General features: G+C 52.8%; 1 protein-coding gene across 3 annotated transcripts in view; it reads left to right on the forward strand.

Annotated features, from left to right (window-relative positions):
• The window catches only part of LOC119965251 (sodium/potassium-transporting ATPase subunit beta-1-interacting protein 1-like), an 840,540-nt gene that overhangs the window by 529,876 nt on the left and 295,471 nt on the right, over positions 1-15,193 (forward strand). For all 3 annotated transcript variants that reach the window (XM_038795744.1, XM_038795754.1, XM_038795764.1), the window contains one exon: positions 14,710-14,847. In XM_038795744.1, the coding sequence (XP_038651672.1) occupies positions 14,710-14,847 (138 nt within the window). The remainder of the gene's footprint in view (positions 1-14,709; positions 14,848-15,193) is intronic.

Raw genomic sequence — 15,193 nt, forward strand, 5'->3', positions numbered from 1 at the left:
TGCTAGAATATTTTAAGTTGAACAGCAGTCTGTCAGAGAATTTTATGTTGAACAGCAGTTTTGCCAAATGCTGTTCGGTTGAGCAGAAATGGTTTGGGTCTTCTCTTGAAAGGAAATCCCTCCAAATCTCTACACAGCTAAGCAAATCTGCTGTTCAGTTAACTTTATTTATAGGTGGCATTTGAACTGTATTGGGTTGTTTAATTGGAATTAGTGGCAGAGGAAATAGTATGTTCAAGGTTTTTTTTACTTTAATTTAAGAACTGGTCAATTGATAATTTTGGCTATTTTGTTGGTGTGGTTAATTCTGCATTTAAATTAAAGTTTGTTTTCACATAAAAGATGCCTATTGGTCAGAGTCATCATTTCTGAAGTGAAATATCCTTTCCTCACAGTTTTACAAATAATAAAATTGTTTGGTGTTCTCTTCCGGCATCCTAACACTACAGTCATCTCTGGTAACACAACTGCCAGCTGCAATCTCCTGCAATTCATCAGCATTAAGGCCGCCTGTCAGACTTTACTGAGCTGCACACAGAACTGAGTCTCTCACCCAATTGAACGAATGGCATTCAGTAATCCTACTGAATCCAAGGAGGGGGCTTCAATTGTCGAGAGATATCGAGTCATGTTTCTAACACAGGTATCAAAACGTGTAAGGGTCAGCTCAGGATCATACACTCACACTGCACCTCACACAAGCTTCACATCTGCCAACCCCTCCATCCACCAACACTGCCATAAACTGGAGGAGTTCTGGAGAGGCCATAGCTAGAGGGACATCCCTGCTACGCTGGCACTGATTTTGCTCCTGCGCTCAATCATTCTGAGCACTAGTCCAAGGAGATGACAAGGCTTTCTACTCTGAGTGAGGCAAAATACTGAACAGTCTGATGCCTCCTCTTGGAGGTTTTCACATTCCATCCACTAATTTCCATCCTTTTTTAAAATTGTTCTGAGCAGTTGTTTGCTGGACATTCGTCCCATCAACTATTCCCAGTTAGAGGAGAACCAACATCCCTGGTGCTATCTGCTCTTCTCCACCTCTGGCAAGTGCCATTTCCCTGGTCCTACACTCATCCCTAGAGCATCTTGGCAACAAGGACTCTGCCATCAGACTTCTATTTATTGACTACAGCTCCACCTTCAACACCATAATCCCAGCCAAACTCATATCAAAGCTCCAAAACCAAGGACTTGGCTCCCCACTCTGCAACTGGATCCTTGACTTTCTTACCCACAGACCACAATTAGTAAGAATAAACGACAAAACCTCGTCCACAATAGTCATCAATACCGGGGCCCCGCAAGGCTGCGTACTTAGCCCCCTACTCTACTCCTTGTACACACACAACTGCGTGGCAAAATTTGGTTCCAACTCCATCTACAAGTTTGCTGACGATACGGCCAGAGTGGGCCGGATCTCAAATAACGATGAGTCAAAATACAGGAGGGAGATAGGGAACCTAGTGGAGTGTTGCAGCGACAACAATCTCTCCCTCAATGCCAGCAAAACTAAAGAGCTGCTCATCGACTTCAGGAAGCAAAGTACTGTACACACCCCTGTCAGCATCAACGGGGCCGAGGTGGAGATGGTTAGCAGTTTCAAATTCCTAGGGGTGCACATCTCCAAAAATCTGTCCTGGTCCACCCACATCGACGCTGCCACCAAGAAAGCACAACAGCGCCTATACTTCCCCAGGAACCTAAGGAAATTCGGCATGTCCACATTAACCCTTACCAACTTTTACAGATGCACCATAGAAAGCATCCTATCTGGCTGCTGCATAGCCTGATATGGCAACTGCTCGGCCCAGGACGGCAAGAAACTTCAGAGAGTCGTGAACACCGCCCAGTCCATCACACAAACCTGCCTCCCAACCACCTCCCACTGCCTGGGGAAAGCGGGCAGCATAATCAAAGACCCCTCCCACCCGGCTTACTCACTCTTCCAACTTCTTCCATCAGGCAGGAGATAGAGAAGTCTGAGAACACGCACAAACAGACTCAAAAACAGATTCTTCCCCGCTGTTATCAGACTCCTAAATGACCCTCTTATGGACTGACCTCATTAACACTACTCCCTGTATGCTTCATCCAATGCCGATGCTTATGTAGCTATATTGTATACCTTACGTTGCCCTATTATGTATTTTTTTTTCTTCCCCTTTTCTTCCCATGTACTTAATGATCTGTTGAGCTGCTCGCAGAAAAATACTTTTCACTGTGCCTCGGTACACATGACAATAAACAAATCCAATCCAATCCAATCTACGCACCATATTGTTTTGGTGGGAAATTGCTGTTGCTCCCACTTTCCAGCTCTGGCGATGGACTGGATCAGAATTGTTAGCTTCTCTTCTTGCCTTAACTAGTTATAGATGTCGACCAATCAATTGTTGTTTTTTTTCCTGTAATCAGAACTTTATATTCGATTTGCAATTTTTTCAAAGAAACAAAAGCTTTTATCATTTAGTGGGTGGGGGCAATCCATGAGACGTAGTCGTGCAGCTGACCAATTGTCCTTCAGTTCACCCAAAGCTCTGCTGTCTGTGTCTTATCCTGCTGTAGTTACTGCTTGTCCATCATCCGTCCTTGTAGATCTACATATTGGTTCCACAATTCCTTCAATTTATAATTCCCTTTCTTTAGTTTACAGCCCTTCACGGCCTTGCCCATCCCTATCTCAATAATCACCTCCAATCCAACAATTCCCTACCTTCAGACTCTCCATTTCTCTAGCTTTAGATTACTTCAGTGACTGAACTTCAAACAGGAAATATTTCCTTGGCAATGAAGTGCTCCTTTGGGAGGTCCTGAGGTTGCAAAAAATGAGATACAAATGCATGTTTATGCTGTGTTGTAAAATTTTATAATTCTACCATAAAGCAGGACAGCATTTTGAATGACAGCATCATAAATTGAAGGAGTGTCATGGCACTAAGATTCAGGCCTTTCGAGATTCAGAGACAATGGGCTTGATTTGTAGGCCCCACCGGAGCCTGGAACCGGTGGGCAGGCACTAAGGGTAGCACCCATGTCAGCATCAACTGGGCCGAGGTGGAGATGGTTAGCAGTTTCAAATTTCTAGGGGTGCACTTCTCCAAAAATCTGTCCTAGTCCACCCATGTCGACACTACCGCCAAGAAAGCACAACAATTCCTATACTGGTTTAGCACACTGGGCTAAATCACTGGCTTTTATAGCAGACCAAGGCAGGCCAGCAGCACGGTTCAATTCCCGTACCAGCCTCCCCGAACAGGTGCCGGAATGTGGCGACTAGGGGATTTTCACAGTAACTTTATTGAAGCCTACTTGTGGCAATAAGCGATTTTCATTTCATTTCATTTCATTACTTACTCAGGAAACTAAGGCGATTCCGCATGTCCACATGGACTCTTACCAACTTTTACAGATGCACCATAGAATGCTGGCTTCTGTGTGTCCGCTCCCCAGCTCTATCCCACCCATGGTCCACATGGACAGGGGATGATCAGGGAGTCAGCAGGGTGAAACCCCTCCACACAGTGGGTGGCAAATTAAGTCATTAACAGTCGCTTTATGCTCACTAAAGGAGACTGACAGATTTTCTGTTGCGTCTCTGGGTACCCACAGGTGATAGGGGCAATTTAACTGTCTGGGTGCATCAGCGGCTCAGACCACCTGATGGAGGTGCTCTCCTCACCCACACAATGGTAGCCTGGCCTCAAAAGCCATTATTAATTAAAACTTTTAAAATAATTTGAGAGGCGGTGCCTCCAATTTGAAGACCTCTCCTTCTTTCCACATCTTCTTTCAAGCTAAATGGCACGTGCTTTGCTCTCCAGTTTTGACAGTCAGCCCAATTGGATAGTGAATCCACTCCCTTGCCGTTAATTGGGCTCTGTGGAAAATCACAATGAGTGACTGTTTCCCACACAGTTCCGCTTCTGAACCATGTTTGAGCTGGATGGTGGATTTCAGAAGCCCTCGGGGAAAATCCTGCACAATTTGTAATTTTTTCAAACATTGATACAATCAGATCTGCATCTTCCTTATATTTGGTGCAAGGAATTACTTATTTACAAAGCATTGTTTCAATTAAAATGATGATTGATCCCATTAGAACTGCTTAGATTTTCCGAGGGCTGAGTCATAGTTTCTTAGTGGTTCTAATGAGATTTATGTGACTCTTGTGAAGATGTGCTTACATCAAATATTACTTTTTAATTCATACATTGGAGTTTTAAAAAAAGACAGCTTTTCCTGAAACAAGAGACTGACTCCCATCAAGATGTCCAGATCTAATTTGCACTACCATATATCCCACAGTCAGTCTACAAAAGCCATTGAAAACAATGGCAATCTCTGAGAATTGTAAACAACTCTCTTCCTCCCTTATCAAAGACACCTATGGCTGCCATATCGGTTGAGGTTATTTCTGAAGGTTCACCACCTCAACCTGTCCCTCCCCTGAGGTGTGGTGATCCTCAGGTTAAATCACTATCAGTCAGCTCTCCCTTCAAAGGGAAAAGCTGCCTATGGTTTTCTGGGAGCATGGCAACTTTACATTTACCTATGGCAGCTATCTACACAGTTCAATACTTGGAAACAAGCCATTCAAATGTTAATCGCTTGGACAAAAGTGGGCACGATTCTCTGGAAAGATTTCTAAGTGTGGTAGCGAACGGGATCTGCCGCGAGCCTCCCAGTGCTCAGCCCAGCGAGACCTGCAACGCTATTCAACATTATTTGGTCCACTTAACGAGGCCCCACGGGCTTCTCGCCACAAATGAAGGCTTGCCAGCTGATTCCCCAGGACCACGCTCACCAGTCCCTGGCTGACAAGGACGAGCAGCACCGAAACAGCACTCGCTCAGCCAACCCCAGGCAGCTGGCGACAATGGTGCCCAGGAGACTGGCCCCAGGATTCGGGGATGCAGACCTGGCCAGGCTCCGCGAGGCACGCAGTGGAGACCAGGAGAGATGTCCTGTTTTCCTGCGGGATCCGAAAGGTCAGCCACAGTGCAGCTAGTGCTGCCTGGAACAAGATGGCGGCAGTGGCGGCTGTAATCTCTGGGAGTGTGACCAGGAGGACTGGCCTCCAGTGCCGAGGTCAATGACCTACACTGGGCAGCACGAGTGAGTAGACATCCACGCCGCCTCCCCTCACCTCAACCCTGAGATCTTACCTCCCCATGCGAGCATCCACTCCCCAGTTCTCCATGCAGCGCCCAACTCTCCCTTCCCCCCCACTCTCCCTTCAACCCCGCCCAACCCTTCCTTCACACAGCCCCTCCCACCACTATGAACCACACATGTGGCTAACGATGCCCTCTCTGTGTCTCCTCAGGAAAAGCTCTCCCACAATCGCCAGGAGAGGGCCCAGACTGGTGAAGGGGTGCCGGACTTAAAAATCCTCACCTCCTTTGAGGAGTGGGCCCTGGTGGTGACAGGGGTGGCCGAGGACAGGGAGTTCACCCACCTGGAGGTTGGCAGATGCTGCACTGGTGAGGAACCACTGGGCCCACCCTGAGGGCCTGTGAAACGCGAATAGTGATTGCCTTACTGACTAACCCATCCCTCCCACTGATCACATGTCCATTCTCCCGCAGGTCCTCCAGCCGATGGCACCGGACCATCCTGGGTGGCCCCCTCTCCAGTCTCCCAGGAGAGCACTTCAGAGGAGAGCTCCGAGGAAGACACGATCGAGAGTTCATAGATTTTGTTTTATTCATTTAAAGGATATGGTTGTCGTTAGTTCGGCCAGCATTTATTGCCCATCCCTAGTTGATCTTCAGAAGGTGGAGTGAGTTGCCTTCTTGAACCGCTGCAGTCCTTGATGTGTAGGTACACCCACTGTGTTGTTAGGGAGGAAGTTCCAGGATGTTGCCCCAGCGACAGGAATGGTGATATATTTCCAAGTCAGGGTGGTGAGTGACTTGGAGGGGAACCTTCCAGGTGGTGGGGTTCCCAGCGATCTGCTGTTCTTGTCCTTTAACATGATAGTGGTCGTGAGTTTGAATGGTGTTGTCGAAGGAACCTTGGTGAGTTACTGCAGTACATCTTGTAGGTTGGACACATGGCTGTCACTGTTCGACGGTGGTGGAGGGTTTGAATGTTTGTGGAAGAAGGAGCAATCAAGCGCGCTGCTTTGTCCTGGATGGTGTCAAGATTCTTGAGTGTTATTGGAGCTGCACTCATCCAGACAAGTGGAGAGTATTCCATTGCACTCCTGTCATCCCTACCCTCCACCAGCACAGATACAGGCACCTCAGTGGGAAATGTTAGTGGTCAGGCTTCTGGGCACATTCTAGTGAGCGCCACACAATTGCTGATGTACATCAGGATGGGGCATTGGGTCGCAACCCGGATCCGTCCCTTGGAGTGGGGATGGTGGCCACCAGCTCTCCCGAGTTCTGCCCCTCTGATGAGGCTGCGTCTCACAGTCAGCACCCGGAACAGTATGGCATGTGCCGCCAAGTGGTCCATCTCTCTCCCTCTCCATCGCACTTACCCACCCTCCGGCCGTGGACATGTCCCCGGAGCTGTGTTCCATCCCCTGAGTGTTTGGATGTTGGCTGCTGCATCTGTGGTGCTGCCTCCTACAGTGTTCAAGTACAGTGTCCATGTATCAAGGTGTGATTGGGATGCTAGCCAATGACTCCCAGATGCTATATGGCCCACCTACGGACGGGAATGCACTTGGGTTCTGTGAAGTGCTCACATAATTACCAATTCCCATGATTACCGATTCCCTATTAGGAAGCCTTCAGCCGCATGACCAGAGGCCTCGGCAGCAGGTGGGGGTTATGGGTGGTCGGTGGAGCAGAGGCTAGGGTTGCCCCCGGAATAGGTACACATGATCCAAGGGTTGGCATTCTGGTGACGTGCAAGGTTGCGCCCCAGTGTCTACTCCCCTCCCTCCCCTTCCCATGGCAGCTCACCCCTCCGGAGGATGTCCCTCCCCCTCCCAGCTGAGGATCCCCCCCCCCCCCCACCCCCCACCGAGCTCTGGGGTGGCAAACACAGCCCACTCTTTGCCTGTGAGTAAAGATGCTACTACTCTCTTGGCTCTCTACAGAAGCGTTTATCAAAAGGATTATTGATCAGCACCAGTGTGACCACTTGCTGGGTGAGGCAAGTGTCAGATATGGGGTGGCTCCCATTAATTATATGGAAATAGGGCTTACGTGGTGATAATTGGTTTCTCGCCACGCTACGGCGAGATCCCAATTTCACGTATGGAAGCAGGCTGGTTGCATTGCAAACTGTTTGGTGCTGGGCGCGGTTCTCGTTTTCGGCCTCTCCCGCTATTCACCGGCCTCATTTCATTCGAGCGAGAGCATAACGAGGCCGGAAAATCGCGCCCCGTGACTTTTTAATCCAGCTCTACTGATGAGCTGATTGAGTTATCATTGGAGTATACAATAATTGTTTGAACTACCAGCAAATGGAGAGGAGTCACGTGACAAGCCAAGCTTTTAGTATTTTTGTAAAGCATGTGGTTGTCAGAAGAAGGTGAGTGGCGGAAAACCTCGCTCCCCAACTAAAAGTTGAGCCCTGTCTAACGATGTGTTTTGTGTCCATTCTGCAGTAGGCAGAGATTTCTTTAAAAATGTTTCATACTCAGCATCTGTGTCTCCAGAGGAACAATTGTAACGGTACTAGGACCAGGCCCCAATTTAGATGAGGAAACCTGGTGAAATCCCGTCTAAACAGTGAAGAAAGGATGGGTCTCTCCAGGAATGATTGCACTGAGATACAGGGATTTTTTTGTTAAAACCAGCTTTATTATTAACACATGGATTAACCCCATTGACAGCAAAGGAAAAAAACAGCTTTTCAACTAACTGTTAAACAGTTCTTAAAAAAAAAGAAGAGTCTTTGAGCTTACTTCTCCAACTACTTCTAATATTACAATTAAGCAACGTCCACACACGCAGGTTAAATGCCACTTATTAATGAAGTTCACACACAGTGGCTTACAGATTTATTCGCAAAGTCCTTGAAGAGAAGCTGTCAGAAGTCAGTCTGAGAAACATCTTTCCTCCAAATCCAGAGTAGAACTCTAAAAATGAAGCTAAAAACAACAGATACAGAACAGGGCTGAAAATGAAACTAGAAAACAGGTCCAACCCCTCCCATCAGTCACATCACAACCTGCCTGGTTGTTACCCCCTTAATCCTAATGTTAGTAGGCATATGGAACATGATCTATTGTCCGCGCTGCGTCTGAATGGGAGCGCAGTGTGGCTGGAAGCCGGGAGAAGCCTCCCCCAGGCTTCCCGGCAGCCAGTACACCTCGCGAGCTCTACCCAGACCTCGTGAGGCAGCACAAACAGGATCCTGCCCACAATAGCTGTGACTAAGCCACGCAGTCTAAGTCTTATTCACCCGGGATCCAACGGCCTCTCGGCATCTAACAGCCTCCCTAGGGAGTCCCCAGCTGGGTGCCATTCAATACTGGTCCACACAAACTTCTCCCAGGTCATAAGAGGCCCCGGGTGGTCAGGGACAGTGCAGGGTTGTCCCCTGGCCGTCCCCTGGAACATGGGCACCTAGGCACTGCAACCCTGGCACTGCCAAAGTGCCCAGGTGGCACTGTAAAGTGGGCATGAGCACTGCCAGGATGTTGGCACGGCAGTGCCAAGGTTTCTACTTGGTGCTGCCAAGGGTCAAGGCCTGAGCGGAATCATGCCCATGAAATAAGGGGGGTATGAAGTTTGGGGGGGGAGGAGTGCAGGGCGGGTATGGGGAGGTGGAGGGTGGGGGTAGTGGAAGGAGGGGGCCCAGAAAGGGGGGTGGGAAGGCCTAAAAAGGGGGGCCCTCAGCGACTTCATAGAGGGGTGTCATCATTTGGCGAAGTGTGGGATAATGCCCATATGTGTGGGGGTGACATTGCCCATGGGTGGGGAGCTTTGGAGGACCCGCAAGCTCACTTGGAGATCAGACACCGTTTCAAGATGGCGACCCAATCTCTGAGGATCCGGTCTTGCCAGTGAGTTCAGCTTCCCAGTGAGGAAAATATTTCGAAGGGCACGATCTAACCAAAAGGCAACTATGTCCCATAGCGAATGCGTTTAGCCGCGAGTTTCCCAGTGCTCGCAACGGCGAGAAACACAAGGCTATCTAGCGTGACTCCAGCTAGGTATGGAGCCTCAGCTTGGAAGTGCCAGGTTACCACCCTGGCAATGCCCCTGCCAGCTGGCAGTGCCACCTAGGCACTTTGTCAGTGTCAGGCTGACAGTACCAGGGTGCCCAGCTAGCACCAGCAGTGCTAGGGTCCCACCCTGCCAGGCAGCAAGCACCTGGGTGCCTCCAATTCCCTGGGAGACCGCTACAAATGCTGTTCTACCTGATCCCCATTTACGGAGACCAGCACTGAATGGTGCTTGCTCGAGGTCTCCAAGGCGAGAGGGAGGTAGATTCCATGCCTTGGTTAGATCTCGGTAATGCACACAATTATAATCTTTATTAGTGTCACAAGTAGGCTTACATTAACACTGCCATGAAGTTACTGTGAAAATCCCCTAGTCACCACATTCTGGCACCTGTTCGGTTACACGGAGGGAGAATTCAGACAAGCACGTCTTTCGGGACTTGTGGGAGGAAACCGGAGCACTCGGAGGAAATCCACGCAGACACGGGGACAGCGTGCAGACTCCGCACAGATAGTAACCCAAGTGGGAATCACTCTAATATCCAGATTTGCTAAAAAGTGAACTTTCCCACAATAGGCAGGCTTCACATCACGAGATCGCGTTAGATCTTGTGAGGTGTGATGAGCTGGGTGGATCATGGGAGCGGGGTCTCCCGTCATTTACCGGCCATATTGCGCTGCGGTGCGCTTTTTTTCAGGTGCATCGTGGCCAGTAGATGGTGTCCTAAGTGTGGGATAAACCGGTGAGAAACTCCCCTGGGCCCAAACAAATTGACTAAGTGTGATTAGCTAGCAGTGGGGAACTTGCCGACAGAGCCTGTAGGAAACTCTCAGCAAAATTCTCTACAAATGACACTTAGAAACCTTTCCATTAGATCGAACACATAGCGCGAAATTCTCTGCAGACCGTCGTAACGCCGATTTCCGGCGAGCAAAATTGGAGTAGATGACTCCGGCGTCGGGGCCTTCTTTAGGCGGCGATTCTCCGTTCCCGGAGGGGCCAGCAGCTGACTGACGCGATACGCATCACCAGCTGCGGAAGTGGTGAAACCCGGCGTTTTTTGGAGGAGGAGGAGGAGAGAGACTGACCCGGCGTTTGGGGGGGGGGGGGGGGAGGAGAGAGACAGACCCGGCATTTGGGGGGGGGGGGGGGGGGAGGAGAGAGACAGACCCGGCATTTGGGGGGGGGGGGTGCGGCATCGGGGGGGGGGGGGTTGCGGCATTTGGGGGGGGTTGCGGCATTTGGGGGGGGGGGGTTGCGGCATCGGGGGGGTTGCGGCATCGGGGGAGGGTTGCGGCATCGGGGGGGGTTGCGGCATCGGGGGGGGTTTGGGGGCAGCAGCGTGCAGAGAGGGGGGGCGACGGATGCCCCGGGGCCAACGCACCATCGCCCCCCCCCTCTGCACGCAGCTGCCCCTACCCCAACCCCCTCCCCTCACCACCCCTACCCCCTTCACCACCCCTACCCCCCTCCAACGCCGCACCCCCACACCCCCCCACTAACGCCGCCCCCCCCACTAACGGAGGAAGGAAGGGGGGGAGGAGGAAGGAGGGGGGACGGAGGAAGGAAGGGGGCGGGAAGAAGGGGGGGGAGGAGGAAGGAAGGGGGGGGAGGAGGAAGAGAGGGGGGGGGTGTGTGGGTACCGGCCTTCAGAGGGAGGGGGGACGGGGTGTGGGTACCGGCGTTGAGGGGGGGGACCCGGCGTTGAGGGGGGGGGGGACCCGGCGTTGAGGGGGGGGAGACCCGGCGTTGAGGGGGGGGACCCAGCGTTGAGAGGGGGGGGACCCGGCGTTGAGAGGGGGGGACCCGGCGTTGAGAAGGGGGGGACCCGGCGTTGAGAGGGGGGGACCCGGCGTTGAGAGGGGGGGGGGGGGTTGCGGCGATGAGGGGGGGTTGCGGCGTTGGGGGGGGGGGGGTTGCAGCGTTGCGAGAGATGGGGGGGCGGCGTTGGAGGAGGGTAGGGGTGGTGGGGGAGGGGGGTAGGGGTGGTGGGGAGGGGGGTAGGGGCGTTGGAGGGAGGTAGGGGTGGTGAGGGGGGGGTGGTTGGGGTAGGGGGCAGCGGCGTACAGAGGGGGGGGGCGACGGTGCGTTGGCCCCGGGCATCCGTCGCCCCCCCTCTCTGCACGCCGCTGCCCCCAAACCCCCCCCCCGATGCCGCAACCCCCTCCGATGCCCCCCCGATGCCCCCCCCCGATGCCGCAACCCCCCCGGATGCCGCAACCCCCCCGGATGCCGCAACCCACCCCCCGATGCCGCAACCCACCCCCCGATGCCGCAACCCACCCCCCGATGCCCCCCCCCCGGATGCCGCAACCCACCCCCCGATGCCGCAACCCCCCCCGATGCCGCAACCCCCCCCGATGCCCCCCCCCCCCGATGCCGCAACCCCCCCCGGATGCCGCAACCCCCCCGGATGCCGCAACCCACCCCCCGTTGCCGCAACCCACTCCCCGATGCCGCAACCCCCCCCGATGCCGCAGCCCCGCCCGATCCCCCCCGATGCCGCAACCCCCCCGATGCCGCAACCCCCCCCCGATGCCGCAACCCCCCCCGATGCCCCCCCCCGATGCCGCGCAACCCCCCCGATGCCGCAACCCCCCCCCGATGCCGCAACCCCCCGATGCCGCAAACCCCCCCGATGCCGCAACCCCCCCCGATGCCGCAACCCCCCCGATGCCGCAACCCACCACCGATGCCGCAACCCCCCCCGATGCTCGCAAACCCCCCCCGATGCCGCAACCCCCCCCGATGCCGCAACCCCCCCGATGCCGCAACCCACACCCCGATGCAGCAACCCACCCCCCGATGCCGCAACCCACCCCCCGATGCCGCAACCCACCCCCCGATGCCGCAACCCCCCCGATGCCGCAACCCACCCCCCCCGATATCGCAACCCACCCCCCCCCGATGCCGCAACCCACCCCCCGATCCCGCAACCCACCCCCCGATGCCGCAACCCCTCCCCGATGCCGCAACCCACCCCCCCCGATATCGCAACCCACCCCCCCGATGCCGCAAACCCCCCCCGATGCCGCAACCCCCCCCGATGCTGCAACCCCCCCGATGCCGCAACCCCCCCCGATGCCGCAACCCACCCCCCGATGCCGCAACCCACCCCCCGATGCCGCAACCCCCCCCCGATGCCGCAACCCACCCCCCCCCGATATCGCAACCCACCCCCCCCGATGCCGCAACCCACCCCCCGACACTGAACGGCGTCAACCATCATCAATGGTTGACGCCGTTTTAAAGCAACTGTGATTTTCGCCGACGTGACCCGTGGCCACGTCGGCGGGACTTCAGCCCATCCGGGCCGGAGATTTGTGGAAACTAAAAAAAAAATGAAATCCCGCCGGCGCCAGCTGTTTTCAGAGGCTGCCGGCGGGATTTGCACAACGCCGGTTTTTGGCCGGTCAGAGATTTAAAAACCCTGCGGGAGCGGGAATAACGCCGCTGCCGGCCGATTCTCCGACCCTGCGTGGGGTCGGAGAATTTCGCCCATAATCTGGGCATCTTCTCCTAAATTCTTTTATGAACATTGCAACAGTACAATATAATCTGTATAAACATTTCCTACGTTCATCACACAATCAATACAAATGTCTATATCTTTCAATCTTAAAATAGGGCAGTACGGCAGCACAGTGGTTAGCAATGTTGCTTCACAGCGCCACGGACCCAGGTTCAATTCCCGGCTTGGGTCAGTGTCTGTGCGGAGTCTGCACTCTCTCCCCGTGTCTGCGTGGGTTTCCTCCGGGAGCTCCAGAAGCCGAGACATTTTTAATATTTTACTCTGGTTGATTATTTTTAGTGTAATATTTAATGTTAAACTCAAGAATACCGGGCGGGATTCTCCTATCCCGCGGCAGAGTGTCCATGCCGCCGTAAATGCCGTCACGTTTAACGACGGCATGAATGGGCCACTGCCGGGAGTAATTCTGGCCCATACAGGGGGCCAGCACGGCGCTGGAGCGGTTCACGCCGCTCCAGCTGCCGATCACGGTGCGAACTGCGCGGTGGCCCCCTTCAACGCGCTGGCCCCGACGCAACATGGCGCGGAGGAAAAGAGGCCGGGGGACAGAGAGGCCGGCCCGCCAATCGGTGGGCCCCGATCGCGGGCCAGGCCGCATCGGAGGCCCCCAGGGGTTGGAGCCCACCTTCCCCCTCCTAAAGGCCGCCACCCGACCCTTGCACGCAGAGTTCCTGCCGGCTGCGAGCAGGTGTGGACTGCACTGGCGGGACTCAGCTTTTTTTTCACGACCACTCGGCCCATCCGGGCCGGAGAATCGGCAGGCCTGCCACGTAGAGCAGCCCACGACTGGTGCCGCGTCAACCACGCCGGCGCAAATTACGCCAATTCTCCGGTCTGCGGAGAATCGCGAGCCGGAGTCGGGGCGGCGTGCCTCGGTCGCGGGGATTCTCCGGCCAGGCCCAGGGCTGGGAGAATCCCGCCCACTATTCTTTAGCTAAATCGCTGGTTTTTAAAGCAGACCAAGGCAGGCCAGCTGCACGGTTCAATTCCCGTACCAGCCTCCCCGAACAGGCGCCGGAATGTGGCGACTAGGTGCTTTTCACAGCAATTTCATTGAAGCCTACTCGTGACAATAAGGGATTTTCATTTCATTTTCATTTCATTTCATAATCACAGCATGAAAACAATTAAATACACATGATATCCTTGTCTAAAACAAAAAAAACTGTTGCAGCCAGATGAGGAGAGGGGAAAGAGGGGAGCCAGTTATCCCTCCGCACCTTGTCGTAACAGTGGCAAAATCTCATTCCTTTGTTCTCAAGATACATTTATTCCTTGCTGAAGCAGTAGAGCAATTATGGAAAAGACTGAATTTGCATTCGAAAAGGGAGCTTTTGAGAAAGTTTCTGAAGGTGATAGAGCTAGAAAGGGGGTGGATTTTACAGGATGTGCTTCACAATTTTAGGCTAACAAAATTAAAATCTCTGCCATGAAAGATGGATTGAGAGGAGGACACAATGCACAAGAGGCTAAAGTTGGAAGAGCGAAGAACATGAGCAGACGACGATGATGGATGACACCTTGGGTGAACGTCAAACATTAGGATACGAGAGGTCAATGAGGATCCCTTGGGGAAACTCATTAGTATAATGTTGCTGCGTTATTTTAATTCTAAATGTGTAGATTTTGTTTGGGCCTCTGGTGGGAACAAATTGGTGCATGGAGCACTTGCAATGTCAACATGGTTCCTGATTTGAGTTACAAGTTAAAATTCTCCCCTGACATGTCTTATTCTCATTGGCTCTAAACCTGAGGAGAACCACGTCCTTCGATTACATACAGGAGGTGGAGAGGCAAATACTTTATTTGATTTTCTTTGATTTTCATTCTGACAGCAGTGAATCTTGAGTATGTTGCTGCTGTCATACACAATGTGTGGAAGTTATAACATGCAGTATGGTGAAAGCGTAACATAAAGGAAGACTGGTCCACAATGCACAATATGTCATTGCTGTAGCATGCTGTTTGTTGATAGTGTAATGTTCAGTGCAATAGAAGTCTGAGAAGTCAATTTGTTTTCATTTTTTTTTCCAGGCAGCTACTTTGGAGAGACAGATCTTTGATTTCCTGGGCTATCAATGGGTCCCTATCCTGGCCAACTTTTTGTACATTATGGCAATCATCCTGGGTATCTTTGGAACCATCCAGTACAGACCCAAATACTTAGTTATGGTAAGTGCATCATTTGACATGAAATTGCTCTTTAGAATTGAGATTAGAAATCCAATGATGCTACTTAAATTGCCATTGAATACCCCTTAAGGTTACACATCAGGACCTCATGGCCAGAACCTGTGTCCCGGCGTGCGTTAAATTAAATGGAAAATGGTACAGCATTGCCCTAAACATTTCTGGGTTAACTGGTCACAGTCCCACATCTAATCACTGTCCAGTGAACCTCAGACCCCACCCCCTATCTAAAAGGTGCTTGTCCATGTGGATTCAAGTTAAACTGCGCTGCCCTCACTATCGTGAAGCCTCCGAACATCCACTCTCTGGGGCTGCAATGTGCTGGCCA

The sequence above is a fragment of the Scyliorhinus canicula genome, chromosome 1, assembly GCF_902713615.1.
Source record: "Scyliorhinus canicula chromosome 1, sScyCan1.1, whole genome shotgun sequence".
NCBI classification, from domain to species: domain Eukaryota; kingdom Metazoa; phylum Chordata; class Chondrichthyes; order Carcharhiniformes; family Scyliorhinidae; genus Scyliorhinus; species Scyliorhinus canicula.